Genomic DNA, 18248 nt, shown 5'->3' on the forward strand with positions numbered 1-18248 from the left:
TATGTTTGTTGCGTATACATTATGTTTAGGCAGTTAGAAAGATGCAATGGGGACCGGCTTCGAAGAATATTAAGGTGAAAGTGTTCTTCGTCTGTCTAGTAGAGGTATTAGTTACCTGGTCAGTTGTATGGCTTGGTATAATCTCAGCTTTTCTAATATGGAAGACATTTAAGCGAGATGGATCAAACTCACTAGAACATGAGGCCTCTAGATACTGCCTCAGTCAAAGGGAATTCAAAGAAGACAAGGAACACAAGCCAGGAAGTGAAATGGATATACATATACATATATGCATTCACACATTAGCTATAGGTAGAGCTCATCTATTCATTCATTGAATCATATTTATTGAGCACTTACTGTAAGCAGAGTACTGTACTAAGTGTTTGGGAGAGTACAATACAACAATAAACAGACACATTCCCTGCCCACAGTTTCCTTGTCAAAAGTCAGCTAGAACTCCCTGGGAATTTATTTGGACTTCTTCTCTAAGACTGGGTGTCTGGATCCTCGGGCCACTCCAGCTCTCTCCTACTCCTGTAGTTCACAGCAGGAAAAAGAAGTGACAATAAGAATATCTGTTCTCATCTCTAGCAATCCTTGTTCACTGACAAGAATAGGCAGCGATTAAATCAGGTTGAATCAATAGTAAGATTATCAACACTATTCTTTTTTTTTGCTGTTTGCAATGTCCTGCTGAAACCAATCAATTGCTTGGCTCAAAATCCCTAAAAGAATTTCATGCGCTCTGTAATCCTTTCCTCAGTGTGAGGAGGAGTCTTAAAGGGGCAGAAGACCAACTGGCTACAGTAAGAACATGAGAAGTGTTACACAGGATAAAATCAGTCCCCTATCTAATCAAGTATTTTGTCTTCTAGCCTAGAGTTATTCAGCATCCTTAATTTTCCCCTCTAGTCATCCAATCAATGATATTTTTGAAGCTCTTAGTGTGTTCAGAGCACTGTACTAAGTGTGTGGGAAGGTAAAGTACAACAGAGTTGATAGACATGATCCCTAATGACTGCCTAGTGAATTCATATTTTAATTTATATAAGGACCTTTAAAAAAGGGAATAAATAAGTGTGGCTTGACTTTTCACTTTATGACCTCGAAGACCCATATGACCTTAATGAAAAGTGACCAAGCATGCCCCTGCCGTCACAAATTCAGACGTATTTCTCTAAATCAACACCGTCAGAATAGAACAAATGACTAAAAATGTCATCTTCAGGCTTGGGATAATACTTGCGGTTTCCTATTTACTGCAACTTTATTCACTCACTCTGGATCTGTCCTCAGTATTCTGACAGGCTGACTCACTGTCCCAGGATCTTTCATTGGTTTGTTTCTTTGCAAATAGCTTGTCAGCATATAGTAGAAAATTAAACATCAGACACTTCCTGTTTCACACGTTAGTTCTTTCCAAGACCAGAAGCAGATATGTAAAAGAAGAAAATCAGTCAATCCAAAGCATTTATTGAATGTCTGCTGAGTACAACACACTGTTCAACAGTAACATAAATATGTCCCCTGCCCATAAAGAGCTTGCAGTCTACTCAGATGAGTTGCCTAGGATGTTCCAGTGGAGAGGAGATGTGGAATTAAATGATTGTGTGCCCCATTCAGGGTTATGAAGGAAGCAGCCCAGAGGGTCAGGAACATGTCATGAACAAAATTATTTCCTTAGTGTCCAAAAGAAGTGGACACGAATAGGTTAATTTAGTGATTTCCCCCTGACTGCGTCATAAGGGTGGTAGTCTTTCCACATCCTCAGGGGAAATGTAGGTCTTTCCCAATCCTAAATGCCTACACGCTCTGCAGCTGACTCTTTGTCACTGCCAATCCTTTTCCCTTCTCATTTCCTGCACTTTATTTCTCTACTCTGGTGGCTTTCCCTGTTGAATGTCTCTGTTCGAGATGTTTGGGAACCTCATATCGTCTCCCTCTATAAAGCAGGTTGTCGGAAGCTTTGGGGAGGGCGCCCAGTGGTGTGATGGCAGGTGGGCGGGAAGCATATCTGAGGACCCACTCCTAGGAGCTAGAGGCCCAGCACAGTCAGCAGGGCAGTTTTAGAGGCAGAAAGATATGCTGAGTCCCAGCCTGTGCCCCTTTCTGAGCTACCCCTCACTAGTTCCACCACTTCCCAAGACCATTGCTCAGGTCCAGAAATGACTCTTGAGCTGGCTGGCTATTTCTCCTTCTAAATTTCCACCTCTGTATTCCTACCTTCCTTTCTTGCTTTTTGGCCCAATCATATAGAGGACTTGCCCCTTTGAGTCCCCAGTTGCTCAACCCTATCCACTGCCCCCACATCCTCCAGTTTCCCAAATTTCTTGTCATCCCTCCCACGCCGCACATACGCATTAGAACTTTAGGATGCTTTGATTATGACTGGACTCCAGATGACCTAAGTGGCAACATCCTGAGGCCCCTATAAGTCTTCTTTACTACCAGGCTAGTTGGAATCTGAATTTAGTCTTTTATCCTGTTTTTGCATTTATATAATTTCATCTTCCTTATTTTGTATGCTGTTAAATTCTTCCTCAGTCCCTCCCCTCCAACCCCCAAACTTATTTTTTAGATTGTGAGCCCCTGGAGGACCAGGGACCCTGTCTATATCTCCCTAGGGTATTTTTTCCCAGAGCTTAGTACAGTGCTCTGCACATAATTGGGGCTTAATAAATATTACTACCACTAACCTCTGTCCTTTCTTTCCCCACCAGTTTATTTGTTAGGGTCCTGAATCCTGCCTGGGGACTCTCTTTTTTTGAGCCCATTCTTCCTCCAGGATATTTTATCAGAATACACTTGGCATTCTTGCGGTTACTGTCCGGGTGCACCTGCTTCCAGCCCAGCTTCAAGGTCCCAACAATGTCTAACAATACCTGCATATGTGAGAGAATAAAGGAGTATTGCCAACAGTGAATACAGAAGCAGAGTGGTCACTGCATTAATTTTTAATGGAATACTAACATCTAAACAAACACCAGCCTGAAGGCTTCCTATATGAAACTGGGAGAATCCTTGCAACAAGTAAGGGAGTTAGACAGGAGTAATATTTAAATTTAGATATCTACATTTCACCTTTTAGATGTGCAAACATCAGGCCATGGTACCTCTAAATTCTGCAAGGTTGGAGACAGAAAATAGAGACTTTTAAAGTGGGTAATATCTGTTGTTGTTATTTTTTTCTTTTTGATCCAGAAGAGAAATCTGTTACTGGCATTCCAAGCAGCAGAAAGTGTGGGCATCAAACCCAGTCTGGTGAGTACTCTGTTTGAAAGTCCTAAGGCCAAATAAAAGGGTGTTAGTTATGCATAGAGGGCATTTTAGTTGTGGTCATAGGGACTGGCCTTCCATTTCTCTCATGGCAAAAAAAGAGGGACTCTGAAGCTTAGGACAAAGCACATTTATTAGCTCCATGTTAAGTTCAGGCCCCATTTATTCCAAATTCTGTATCTTTGCCTTGGTTAACTCCATTTGAATGGTTTCCCAAATTAAAGAATCAAATGTTAAATTAAGCTTTCGATAATTTAGTTATCATTTCATAATAAATCATGGCCCTGTCCTAATAGAGAAGGAAATAAATTGCTCATTTTTTAGATGGGCTTCAATGCAGTGTCATTTTATTTGATTGAAAGAGATAATTAACTCAATGAATGTGAACTGAGTTAACACACTTCCTAAATAGAACAGATAATTCCCTTCTCGGTGGTAGAAACAGGTCCAAAAAGATTGGTTAGGTTTATTTTCATTGATTTTCTCTGAAAATATTTTTTGTACAATTAAGTACTTATTTCAATATTTCTCTCTGGAGAACGATATATAAAATCATTGGTCTAGTCCACAAAGTCCAAGAAATGCAAAAACTGGCCAACTTACAAAGAAAGAAATGAAAATGCCAAAAATGTAACCACTGACAGTCTGATTCGTCAAAGCTATTATTAGTAATGTAGTTAGAAAAATTATTTTTGACAATGAAAATATGTTCCTTTTTTGGCAGTGCCACTTTAAATTTTTGCTTCTTTTTCTTTAAAATTAGATAGAGGAGAAATAAAAGTATATTATCTTAATTGGCATGAAATAGTACCCTGGAGAATTCAACAAGATGTGAAGAGGATGAAATCATCTTGTTGGCCTCCTTATCTTAGCCAGTCAATTTGATTCACATGTCTGTAATGATCTAACCCCCATTCCAACAAATTAATAATTCTTCAAAGACATTTGTGAAGTTTTGGAGAAAAATTATTATCCATTAATCTAGTCCAGAGACCCAGGTGAAAAGCCCAGCTCTCAGCACGAGCAAACAATGAAATGTGTTAGATGATGAAGGGTTTCTTTTCAGCCGGCCTTGTGACCCCTTACTGCTTGCAGCTACCTTTGCTGTGTCTCAGAGAATGTGGTGTATCCCAGTAGCACAGGCAGTAATTCCCAATCTTTTCAGGCTCCAATAGTAGATCTGTAGGAGGAAAATGGACTGTCTAATTAGATTGTTTTACAAGACGTAGTGAAATTAGAGCAATGGAACTGTTTTCAGATCATGAACTAGTGATATTTTCAATATGTCGTCTACTTAAGAATACACCATATACATCAGTCCAACCCCAAGCTTTACCTATAGAGAAAGTCTTAGGTGATTTGGGGGTCTTTTTGAAATCCAACAGATAATTAGACAGACAGCCACCTGTAATTGTCAGAGACTCAATGCCTACAACAAAAACATTGTAATTGTCCTCCCTAAGATATTGGAGTTACAAGATGTAATCAATTTACAGCATAACTTCCCTGCCCAAACAGAAAGCAGCACCCCTTCAAACCATATGGAATATATACTACACAATTGTTCTGTTTGGATTCGCAATGAACTCTAGTAGATATCATTATGGAAGGTGTTATGTATAATAAGATTTATTATTCATAACTGTGCATAAGTAGAGCTCTCTGTTAAACATACAAATTTCAGGTCCAGTACACACGTACTCAGGAAGATATGTATTTCACAGCAAAAGGAATTGGAATGTGAGCCCTCTAAAGTAATACTCCTTTATCATTTGATTGGAATAGCGAGTGACTAAAAATTCTACATTGGCACTTTTGTGAGAAGCTTGGAATAGATTCTAAAGATAGTTCTCAAAATTTTCTTCTCATAACCCCCTTCCCTTTAATCCACAACTTCTTGAAACCTGCAACACTCTTTAACCACCCTCACCTCAAAAAAATTTCAGTTTAACTTATGGACACTGCGACCTCATATTTGCTGTTTGGATTCCACCTCCACATCATAGCATATCTTAAAAGCTGGGAAAATGAAAGTACATGGGGAGAACCCAGGTCCTGTGTAAAAGCAGAGGATCCTATCATTAAGTCACAGTTTGTCACTAAAACAGCTGTTCTGGAGCTCTACAGCCCATCTCTCCACAGTCCCCTCCATGAGACCTTGTCATCTTTCCCATTAGAGTGTAAACTTCCGTTAAGCAGGAAAAATGATATATGTTTCTTTTGTACTTTTCCAACCTTAGTATAGAGCATTATACTCAGTGGGCGCTCAATAAATACTATTACTACTACTACTGCTTCTATAATGGGGATTCATGCCCCACTTTCAGAAACCATGGTAAAGAAAATTTATCTTTCTCCCTTTGTTGAGCTCTAGATTGGATAACTTCTTGAACCCATTTCCAAAGCCCTAACTATAAATGATATGTCAGTTCTATATATGGAGCCAATAGGCAAAAAAGTGCAGAATTAAGAACCTAATCTTTCTAATAATAATAATAATAATAGTGGTATTTGTTAAGCACTTAGTATTTGCCAAGCACTGTTCTAAGCACTGGGGTAAATACAAGGTAATCAGGTTGTCCCACATGGGACTCACAGTCCTAATCCCCATTTAACAGATGAGGTAACTGAGGCAGAGAGGAGTTAAGTGACTTGCCCAAGGTCACACAGCAGACAAGCGGCAGAGCCGAAGTTAGAACCCACGTCCTCTGACTCCCAAGCCCCTGCTCTTGCCACTAAGCCACGGGATGTGTAGCTCTATACTAACTTTGGTACTGAAAATTGGGCAATGTATTCTCTTAAAATATAATTTAGCATCTGACTCCTTGTTTTTAAATTATTTTAATACATGATTGTTATTTTGTTTGAATAGAGTCAGATCCTAAGAAATTCTGCCAGCTTAAAAAAGCTTCCAGTAATGTTGTTTCTGTAATTACCTTCATGAAATATTGTGGAGAGGGCCAGACCTATCATATTTAATTGAGTTTTAATTTGAAGACTTTGACATCATTGCAGAGTTATAGAGGGTATTAATGAAAATTAAGTATTTTCTCCAGAAATCTGGGGAAACTTGAACACCCTCCCCTCCCCCGGCCCTGGCTTGCCTCTTGTGTAGATCTCGAATTGAGGAAACATGATAAAAACAAGAGTTCCCACAAGCTCATTTCTTTTGGTTCATGCTCATGCAAATTCAGTGCCATTCACATTGCATGGCTTGCAGTAACTTCTCCAGCAAAAAAAAAATGACATAATGCTGGTTCAGCTCATTAGGCTATTAGGGGAATTGAAAACATTTCACGTGTAGTTCAGTGAAATGATTTGAGCCCAGTTCCAGAGTAACCAAAAATGACTGGAGTCTGTAATGGCTACTTGATGGCAATTTAGGAAATGAACAGATGCGTCTGCTTCCAGTTCTGTGAAGTTGTGTCCTCATTAAAAAATGAGCATCATAGTCAATGTGAACCTTTCACGTATTGTTGGTCTCAACCAAGAAGCCTAGAATTGTAGATGGTGGACTTCAGGCTGTCTTAGGGTTAGGTTAAGGTTAGGGTTGGAATCAGTGCTTATCTTGTACTGGGAGCAGTGCCGGGCAGCTGAATTCCTCCCTGCCCTTTCCCATCCCTGAATTAAGAGACTGCCAGCTGCAAGGTTCCGGGAGTTGTGGGGAGACTGTTGAAGGAACACAAGTTTCACAAACTCGTCAGCTTCCTGTACCAAGTGCTGTGGACCCAGACTTTATATTGTTCTTTTTCATCTGGAGCTCCCAAATTAAATAAGCTTCTTTTAATGATCATCAGAGGGGATAGGTCAGGATGGATGTGTTCCTTTTTTATGTAAATTAGTCCCTTAGAGGGAGTGCTGCCCTCCATCACAGATCCCAGGGCTCGACCCCAGCAAGCTGATCCAGGGCTAGCAATGCATCAGGGAGACAGCATTCTCTGCTTCTGCCTGGGCTGCACTAAATTATCTGTCAATGTTTTGTGTGTTTAAATATATGTTAGCAGCAGTCAGAAAAGTAGTATTTCATTTAATTGTTGTTATCGCTTTAACTCATACTTTTTAAGGGCTTTCACTATGTAAAGTGCTATACTAAACCCTGGAGTAATTACATGAGATCAATTGACCACGGCTCTGACCCATAAGAGACCCACAGTCTAAGAAGGGAAGGACAACAGTCTCCAATAACATTGTAGATACCATCCAAACAATAAGGGAAACCACATAAATCCTCGTCAAAGATTTCAACTGTAAATGCGAGGCAAACACTCCTTTGAGGGGCAGCCTTTAGGTACGTCACTTCTCTTGGGTGAGACTTGTCACCGCTTTCCCAGTGTCCTAAATTTGGTCCAGATGGATCTCCACAGAGGATGGAACTGGGCTCCCACACCAGCAAGGACTTTGGTCCCAGAGGGTGGAGTAGCCGTTAGATCACTGGTGGCCCGCACCCTCGTGGGTTCCAACTTCTCTTGCCCTCTGCTCTGGCTGAAGGGCTGAGTGCCACTGTGCCTGGCAGGGGAGGGAAGCTTTTTGAGGGAATAAAGTTGGGCTCTCCCTAGAGTGTTGTAACAAGGGAGGCTGAGAATGTTCCCTCCCGATTTGAGTCAGGAGTGTATCCGTGAGTGCTCTGCAGCCATGGCATGGATCTGTGAAGAGATGTGTTTTGTTATTAAATGGCCAGCTACAGTGCATCAAGTACAGGTTAATAGACCAACCCAACAAAGTTGCCCCCAGTACAAAAATGCACAATTGGGAGAGCATTTTTGTTGGCCACGTAACTCTTGGATCTGCCTTCTGGATCTTGCTACAAACCACCATCCCAGAGAAATGCTGCTGCCTCTGGCCTATATGCCACCATATCTCTTGGCATCGGCTTTTATCTGCTTCTTACCCTTTTGTCCACTCTTTCCTTCCCTCTGTGGCACCTCCTGATGGAGTCTTGCTTGTGGTGACCTCCAGTGGGTCCCTGTGCTCTGTCTGATCAGGGAAACATACATTCGTCCATTTTAGACTTCGTCAAAGCCTGCTCTTCTTTTAAGTGATCAGGCCTCTGCCTCTGACCTAATAAAAAGAAAATTCAGCCAGGAAAGAAATTTACCCCATTCTACCATCAATCATACCTTCCTCAAGGTGAAACTGTATCGACAGAGTCACCTATATCTATTGACAACATGCTGTGATAGATCACTGGACTGGATGCTTGAGGAACCAACAGAAGAAGTTCAAGATGCATCTCCATCCTCGAGGAATTTACAGTCTACTGGATTCAAAAAGTGTTTCGACTTCCTGACTTTTACCAAGCTGGAGACTCTCACTCCCAAGTCCCAGTAGCTGTCACAGCCTCTTTGTCTGCCCACTGGAAAACAGCCAGTTATGAGGCATCCCAATCGACTCCATTGGCTTGCAGATATGTCACATGCGGAGAGTAAATGAAAAGAAAATAAAGTCCAAATATAAAACCTTAAAAATATCTGAAGTTTCCATATTCAGTAAACCAGATTCAAGGTTTATGCTTTTAATTTCCAAAGCTTTGCTTCAAACCCCAAAGAACGCATGGGATCCAAAAGTCCTGCAGATTGGAAGAGACTGGGGCCCTCCCAGGGAGAACATTGCTTCAAGGCGGATGTCATCCAAACCCCATATCAAACAATTGGTGGTATTTACTGAACACCTACTTAGCCCAAAGCTTTGCACTAAGTCCTTGAAGGAGTGTGCAACAGAAGCAAGACACCCATTCCCTGCCCTCCAGGAGCTTACCACCTAGTAGAGAGAGAGGGACAAAAACTTACAAATGTACCAACCCTCCCTGTGGCAGTTTTGCAGCAGTAGATCTGGCAACCTCCCCCCGAGCCTCTTCCAAATGCTCCAGGCCATATACACTCGCTCAGCTTCCTGTCACTCGGTCATCCCATTGTTGTTCCACTGGCCCCTCCTCAGGGCAGGCATGAACACCACCCAGCCAGTGGGCAAAATGCCTTCAACCCAGGTATACGATTACCACGACTCAAGATTCTGTGATGCTCCCTCCTCAAATGAATGTAGTTAGTAGTGTTTCTATGGTAAGCCGTAATCTTAAATCTTAGCATTTTAAGATTTTCAAGGCGATTATAGAAATTGCCTAATAACTATACTGAGGTGTCTGACATGATTCTTAATCCCAAGTCATTTGTTTCTTTAAGAAAAAACATTTTGAGAGCCTCTGCTCTGTAGGTTAAAATCTGGGGCCCTTTGGCTGCTCGTGTTCTTGTGTTTGGGAAATAGTAGTCCACGAGTGGCCCCATGGTTTTAGTGAAATGCCTGTTCTTGTGATACTGACTGCTCCTTCCTGACCACTCCAAGATGTGTTTCCCGTGCTGCATAGGGATCTTCTCTAATTCTTTATGCTTACAGGGACTATCCACCTAACAGTTTCATGAAATGAAAAGACATATCCACTCTCCTCCCCACCCCTAATATTTGAGACCGTTGCCAGGAAACGGAATCAGCAAGGCAGACTCTTTTAGAGAGGGTTAAGCCAGTATATAAATGGCACACTAATAGTCTGAGGTGTGAATGGATATTTGACTTCTGTTTTCTACTTCATTGATCTTTGAGCGCTGGTTTATTTCAGGTTCCTTCTGAACTAAATTCCGGCTGCTTTTGTACCACCTTCTGGACCACCTTCTGGTTACTGAAGAAGTCTATCCAAGTCCCAATCTCACATTGTCTGCAGGACACTTCCAATTGCTTTCCTGCCAAAACTCAACAGGACAAAAATAGAACATCTAACCTTACCACCTGAATCTGATACTTAAAACTTCCTGTTACTATTTCCAGTATGTTCATCCTCTCTTCCAGGCCCTCAAGCTTCAGCTGATGCTGTATGCCTACTGCCAAATCCAGCCACTTCACATACATCTTTCATGTCCATCCCTTCTTCTACATTCCTCATCATTAAAGCATTTCCTGATGAACTCAAACCTGGACTCCTGCAAACTCCTTCTCACAGGGTTTCCTCCCCCACACATTCTCTGATCCCTGTCAATTTACCAGTTTTGTTGATTTGACTCCATATACACCTGCTCAGATCTTTCCAGAGTCTCCAAATCATCCAACAGAGACTCCTGTTTTGGTGTATCAAGTTATTCCACCACCTTCGCCTCTCTCTAATCTGTCTTATCTTCCAGTGCACCCCATCCTCTCCGTTCCAGCAGCAGACCTCCTTGCCATGCTTCATTCATCGCCCTCCCTCTCTCATCTCCGGTCCTTTATTCAAGCAATTCCCCAGACCTGAAATAGGTTCACTTGCCTCCCCTCTGCCATTCCTCACCCAGTGTGTTCTTTAGAACTCTGCACAAATTCCTTCTCTTTCAGGAAGCCTTCCATAATTAACCAGAACCTCCTACCTCTCACCATCCAATGATACTCAATCCACCCTCATTTTTGAGCTTTTATAAATATTTGCACTTGTGGTAGTTTTATATTCCTTGTGGTTTTTGATTCATCATATTCTCTCTGTTTTCTATACTTTATTTCCATTTTTGGTTTTGCTCTTACGTTCCTTCAAGGCAGGGATCATATGTAATCTCAACTTTGATAATTCCATAGGGTCTGAGTGCCAAAGTCCCATAAATGCATGAGATATTTGCTGGCGATCAAGTAATTATTTTGTAAGGTAAAATGTGTCTTTTCAAAGCTATTCATCGGCACCTTCCTACTCATTCTCATCTCTTGAGGCCCCTTTAGGTGCTCAGCACTTCCCTGAGCCTCTGAAAATCAAGAGCCATCACTTCCTGTCCACATCTCAGTGCTCACTGAATTTATTTTCATTCACAAGATTTGATTTTGTGTTTCCTGCCCAGCTATCCAACTCTGGTTTAATGACCTCAGCCAGCCTAACTGCTCTGTTCGTAGCCCACAAATGATGAAGTCTTGGTTGAAAAATCTTTATATTTTACACTTAGAACAGATCGGTGGCAGTACTGAAAGACAGCAGGCACCTAATTCTGTTTCCCATTAAAGATCAAGAGGAAGACCATTGTCATTTGATCAGTCTCACAGAACAGTCCTGTTAGCGCCACATGGGATTGTCGTGCAGTCTGCTTGAGCATATAATTAACTGCACATTATTCCCTGCCATCATGGCAAGGTGACTGGAGCATGACTTCACTCCTCCACCTCCAATGACATGTAAAAGAAAAAAGCTGCGAAACAGTACCCAGCTAAAGGACTCATGGGAAGCACAACTCAGCTCCTGACCTTCACGGACCAGATCAGACACCTCTTTGGAAAGGAACATGCTCGCGTTAGAGGCCTCTTGTGCCCTGCCGTGTCCCTGTTGCTAACCCTCTTTATATTTTACACAGGAGCTCAGTGAGATGATGTACACAGACCGGCCAGACTGGCAGAGTGTGATGCAGTACGTGGCACAGATCTACAAGTACTTTGAGACCTAAGATGGAGAAGGAAGGAAGGAGGACAAGAGAACAAGACTGGAGCATGCCACGGAAGCACTTGATCACTTTAAAAATACCCTCAGTCCTATTCCCTCAGCCAGCAAAGGCTCTTAATTTCAAAGCAAGGCTTTTTCACAAGTCTGAATGACTTTACTAAAATGGGACCAACAGCCAAATATAGAAACATATCTGGGATTGTTATATGCACCCCATATTCAGTCCAAAATATTTTTCTGCATCCAAGTTGGAGAAGGTTTTCAGGTTCGTGAGGTGTGTGTAAAGTGTTGACCTCATTCTCGACAGCAAAGGTGTCTAGTAGAACTGAGCTTTATTCTAGTAGAACAAGAGACTCTTCGTAGCCAGTAATATTCCACAGTAAACACTTTGCCACTCCAAAATGTGGCCTTATGTTGGCACTTGTACTGTGTGGTAGAGACTGTCAAATGGCAGCTTAAATGCCTCTGTTCTCAGCACAACAAAATAATAAATATGGTCTGATATGCAACAGAAAAGCAGTAACTTCCCCAGAAATCCTGAGTGACCTAAGCACCGACTTCAGCTTGTGTTCTCACTTTTCCCACCCCCTACAATTAATATAGAAACCTATTCTCACATACATACAGGAAAGATGTCATCCTGTGACCTAAATTTTCAAATCTCAGCACAAGCCTGCCATGCCAAATATGCTTCTAAATGACCACACTTGCATGTTCACCTGGAAAAAGGTGAGGATTACATAATAGATCTGGATCCCACTTTAAATTGTGGGCCTTCAAATAGGTCTCCCCATATTGTGCAGAAATCCCCACTTGCTCGAATCTGTGCACATACCCACAGTTGGACACTCTCTCTCCCTAACAGGCAAGCATATAACCTAACATGCTCACAAACTTGCTCCCCCATTCATACTAGAATGGAGAAAGTGGAATTCTTACCCCAACAAACACAGATTATCCTGTCCCCCTCCATTTTCTCGTTCCTGCTCTGAATTTAACCGTTGCACAAACACAAGCTCACACGAATGTCTGTGAGACACTGCATATGAAACTCTGTGTATGTGTGTGTATGTGCGTGTGTGTGTGGATCTGCATCTGTGTCTGCAAGTACATGTGAACCCTTAAACTAATGGTGATCATTTCTTAGGAAGATTGGCACTTTACATCTTTTTATTTTCAGCGTACTCCTAAATATTTCACTTTGTTCACTGTTAGCTAGGTTATACTGAAGAACAAAGCAGTCTGGTTAGCTTTTATTGTTGAATTGGATCTTGCCGTGTATTGAATTTATTGGCAGGTATGTGGGTGAGAGACTCTTCTTGTTCCAAGAAATGTGGTGTGTTTTACACTTTCTGCTTCTGAACTATTATATATGTTGATCACAGAGTGGACAGCAATCATTTTCACCTACTACATGGGTCTCCACATTTTCCCCTACCACATGGGTAATAGGAGGTTTGTGTTGTTGAGAGGTGGAACAGGTTTATAGTCTGAATAAGGGGCTAGGAGTTGCATTCTGATGAAGCTTCTGACGTTGATTTTGGCTGTGATGTAGTCTTATGGGATGGCCTGGGAAAAAGTCAGCTCCATTCATATAGAGGGACATGCAAGCTGTGAAAACATAGCTTAGTGAGGGTGTGGGAGTCAGAAAACCTGGGTTCTAATTCCGGCTCTGCCACTTGTCTACTGTGTGACCCTGGGGAAGTCACTTAACAACTCTGTGCCTCAGTTTCCTCACCTGTAAAATGGAGATTAAATTGTTTGTTCTGCATCTTGCTTAGACCATGAGCCCCGTGACCATGACAGGGACTGTGTCCAATCTACTTACATCATCTCTATCAGTCATATTAATGAGTGCTTATTACATGCAGAGCACTGTATTAAGCACCTGGGAAAGTACAATACAACGGAATTAGCAGACATGTTCCCTGCCCAAAATGAGTTACAGTCTCTACCATAGCTTTTAGTACAGTGCTTGACACATAGTAAGCACTTAAATACTGTTGGGCGGTTGTTCAACTTGGGACTGTACAAATGTGAATATCCTTCTTTAGGTTTCCTTTTCCTTTCTCTGAGGTACCTGTATCCTTAATTTGATGACAGATAAGGACTTTATTAGCTTTTATGGGTCTTTATTGGTATGATGGAATTAATCCCAGTTTTGTGATTATGTTTCTAATTTTGTTTGTTTCCACACCTGTGGGTTTAACTGGAATGTTTATGTTTAAACCCTTTGGTTTAAACAGAGACAGAGTTTAAACAATGATTTAAACAGAGACCCACTTGAGAATGGCCTTAACTGCCTTTTCAGGAGCTAAGAAGGAAAGGACATGAGTGACCCTTCTAAGGATCCAGTCATCGGAAAGGCTCCACAGGAATGTAAACCCGTTTCCTGGAGCAGATCCTTCCCTTCTGCCTCCACTCCAAACTGAAATCTTGTGGCAGAGCCACCCCAGGAACCAGACAATGAAAAAGCGCAGCCCTCTGCAGAACTGGATCCTATGGGTAATGGTGATCATTGCCAAGTTCAAAATGAACATTTTCTGGCTGGTCTTCCAGCATGCTCATTGCTAGTCCTTCAGTATTCACCTGAAATCAATGAAAAGTTTAGAGAGTTCTGGAGAGCAGCTTCGTTAGCAGAGAAGGCAAGAGACTATTCCTCCTGATCCGTGCCATATTTAGGCTGAGTTCCTAAGGAAAAGTTCTCATCATGGATAGAAATATCATTTCTTAAAGAGTGGCTACCTCCAAGTTCTGCTCTAAGTCTATTGTAGAGCATGCTCTGCCCAAAACAGGTGAAGTTTTGTGGAGCTTCTATACTCATCCTGAGGCCTTTTTCAATTTCATCTTTCTCAGATCTCTAGTCCATTCAGTAATTGAGAGGTTCTGCATGATGATTGGTTTAAATAAAAAACAGTTAAATTGAGGGGAAAAAATGTTTGAGATATCATGTGTTGCAGACAGTATTCTGGGAGGATTAGGAAGGCACCACCTTAATAGAAACAAGACAAGGCTCTTCTGTCCCATATTTATTGTGATTTTTGGTACAGGGTGGCAGATCTCTTTTTGTCTCATAATCTAATCTCATGTCATTCAGGGCAAGGGAGGTTTTTGTGGCCTATAGAGAAAGCCTCTATATTTGGAGTAGGGTCCACAATCAGACGTTAAAATTTTAAATGAAAAATGTTTGCTTTGGCTCTTCCCCATCAAAATTCCAGTAAAATGCACACAGCCTCCTCCTCCTACTACTACTACTTCTCTTCTCTTTTTCCTCCTCCTTAGCCTCCTCCTCATATTCCTCCTCCTCGTCCTTGTCCTCCTTCTCCACCTCCTCTTCGCCATCCAGACTGATTTACCTCCAAGGAGCTTTACATTTCTGAACTGAAGAGATGTCAGTTCCAGGGACTGAAATTACACCATGATTTTGGTCTCTTAAGGATGCAAGTTAAATACTGTAAAACAATGTACATTTCTCTGGACACGTTGGCAACTAGAAGCTCTCTAGTCCGACTAATATCACCGCCAAGCTGGAGCTGTTGCAAATACCTTTCTAGAAAGGCCAAGAAGCACCAAAATGCTAAGTGGTTTCTATCCCCATAGGGACTCATTGGGATCTCTGATTCATTCTTTCGCATATCTCACACACTTCCCATTTTCCCTTAAACTCCTCTGAATTGGAAAAAAGCAGTAACATCATTTTATCTTTGTTGACCCAAGAAAATATCTTGACTTACCTCCTTTCTCAAGAAGATGGAATGTGCACAAGTGCTGTTTTCAACACTTCATAAGAGGTTCATTTTCATCCTAACTTTGATTTATTACACAGCCTTTGATGGGAACACAGTATGATGCATTCTAGTACATTTAGCCAAAAGATGATTTTGTAAGGATGTTACACAGCAACTTTCAATCCAACAAAGGCAACCAAAGTTATAAAGTGGAACTTAGAGAATCAAAGAATTGCAAGCACTTAATGGATTCTCAAATCCCAGGACTGGATCATACTAATATGAGAGATGTAGGGAGGGAATTTTCAAGTCCCAAGGCAGGATTTTCCAGGAAGAGTTAGAGATGGACAACAAAGTGAATGGGCTACTTCCAAAGATGTTCAAACACTTCGATGACTATGCAGGATGTTGTGGGGGGAAAATGTCAAAAGTTTCTAGTCTAGCGTTGGATCTTAACGGGAAAATAAAAGCCAATAGAATGTGGAATTTCCTTTGGCTGTCAGCCTGTGGCTATTCATCGTCAATTTGGTCAGTCCCACCAGAATGACTTTCCCCTGGGTCAGAACATAGAATGGACTGCCACGGGATTTCCAACTCATTGTCAACTCCCTAATGGGTGAACTCAGAGCTGGTGACAGTGGATTGGCAGACAGGAGGAAGGGGAGAATGCTAGGCTGGATACAGGTGGAGGGGGAGAATGCTAAACTGGGTAAAATAACCCTATTCCCTTTGCGCTATACATTTCTTTATCCTACCTGGAAGAGACTGCAGAGTAAAAGACTAGTCATTAGTTTCTGCACTGGTTTTGAGAGAACCCCTCTGTGAATCTAAGTTCCTCACTTCTCCCTCTTTCAAAGCTTAGTTTAACATTGCAAAAGGCCAGTAAGGGCTGGTATATGTCTTTGACTCTTTCTGTTTGCACTTTCTCCCACTGTCTTTATCCTACCTGGAAGAGACTGCAGAGTAAAAGACTAGTTATTAGTTTCTGCACTGGTTTTGAGAGAACCCCTCTGTGAATCTAAGTTCCTCACTTCTCCCTCTTTCAAAGCTTAGTTTAACATTGCAAAAGGCCAGTAAGGGCTGGTATATGTCTTTGACTCTTTCTGGTTGCACTTTCTCCCACTTTCTTTATCCTATCTGGAAGAGACTGCAGAGTTAAAGACTAGTTATTAGTTTCTGCACTGGTTTTGAGAGAACCCCTCTGTGAATCTAAGTTCCTCACTTCTCCCTCTTTCAAAGCTTAGTTTAACATTCCAAAAGGCCAGTAAGGGCTGGTATATGTCTTTGGCTCTTTCTGGTTGCACTTTCTCCCACTTGCCTAAATAGATGTTGACATATGTGCACCTGGGGGGAAGCTATTAACAAAACCTCCAAAGGAGGACTATTTTGTAAGAAGAAAACGATGTACTTCAACCCGTCACCTCTCTCGGTATCTCGTGGGCCAGTCTGTGGCTTCAAGGACTGACATTTCTCTTGATATTGGTAGTTGTAGCTGTTCTAAAGGTTATTAAAGGTCCACCTTGTGTCTGATAGCCCACAAAGTATACAAAAGACACGTTTCCTGACACTGTGGAACTCACAGGCTAATGACCGACCAAATTAAAACCCTCTCAGCCACCTTTGCATCAGCTGAAAAAGGGAATTAATCTGGGTCATCTAAAACTCAGTTGCTTTTAAGTTTCTATGTGGGTATGGGTGTGAGGGGTACAAATGACTTTTTGAGCGCAAAGTGAGAAGCAAACGTCTTTATCCTGTGTAGCAGTGGAACTATTTTTAATTGGTGTGACTTTACTTACCTCACAAGGATGTTTTGAGGGAGACTGCTCATTGAACAGTGTTGGTTTTGTAAAGCACCTCACACTACTTGGGAGAAAGGCATCTTGTAAATCAGAGAAATAATACTCCTCGCTGAACACTAATGGTAGGGCAGATAGCGCCCATGGACAAAAAAAAAGAGGGGACTCAGGCCTCCAAGCATTAATACTGTAAGCTTGTCTCTAGACTGTAAGCTCATTGTGGGCAGGGAGTGTGTCTGTTTATTGTTATATTGTACTCTCCCAAGTGCTTAATACAGTGCTTTGCACACAGTAAGAGTTCAATAAATATTATTGAATGAATGAATGATGCATTTCCACAATTCAGCAATAGTTATGCCCTTCCTAAGTTTATCCCTGCCAGGCACGTTGGGTGCCATTTCTAAGACTAGCAATGCAATGTACTGATAATGTGCCAAAAAAGATAGAACCTAAACCATTTAGTATCTTCCATAGGAAGTAGTCTTTTTGAAAAATGATTTTTATTGTGCCCATTTGCCAAATTACACTGGGCATTACTGGAGAATTTCACTTCTTCTATCCAGGATACGGTTCTTCCAAATATGAAACACATCTGCAGTAGATAACTAATTCTAGCATCACCAGTTCAGTACAGTTGATTGCATTGGTGACCTAGTTGCTATGAAGAACACCTTAGAATGTACTAGGCATTGTCAAGTTTAGACATCCTAATTTAGATGTATTGAAATACTATCATTAAGTTGTATGGTGTAGAATATGTGTGTTATGTTTCTAATAAATATGTTTTGTTTCTGAAGTCATACCTGAAGTGAATTTGCCCATCTGTGACTAAAACGTGAGTACAACGGCCTTTTAGTGACTAGCTATCTATTCTACATAAGTACTGTTCTAGCAAGGGGCATTCTTTCAATTTAGTGACACTTTGGTTTTAGTCAAGCCAACCTTAGGTCGCAGTTTAGTTTGGACAACTCTCCATTTTTGTAAACAGTAGAGCAATTTTAGAATAATATACGCAGA

General features: G+C 41.5%; 1 protein-coding gene across 4 annotated transcripts in view; it reads left to right on the forward strand.

Moving 5' to 3' along the window:
• The window catches only part of SPECC1 (sperm antigen with calponin homology and coiled-coil domains 1), a 177731-nt gene extending 164321 nt beyond the window's left edge, over window positions 1–13410 (forward strand). For all 4 annotated transcript variants that reach the window (XM_038759917.1, XM_038759916.1, XM_038759915.1 and 1 more), the window contains 2 exons: window positions 3205–3264; window positions 11622–13410. In XM_038759917.1, coding sequence (XP_038615845.1) covers window positions 3205–3264; window positions 11622–11711 — 150 coding nt within the window. In that variant the 3' untranslated portion in view covers window positions 11712–13410. The remainder of the gene's footprint in view (window positions 1–3204; window positions 3265–11621) is intronic.
• Window positions 13411–18248: the final 4838 nt, after the last annotated feature.

Source organism: Tachyglossus aculeatus, chromosome 17 (assembly GCF_015852505.1).
Source record: "Tachyglossus aculeatus isolate mTacAcu1 chromosome 17, mTacAcu1.pri, whole genome shotgun sequence".
Taxonomy (NCBI): domain Eukaryota; kingdom Metazoa; phylum Chordata; class Mammalia; order Monotremata; family Tachyglossidae; genus Tachyglossus; species Tachyglossus aculeatus.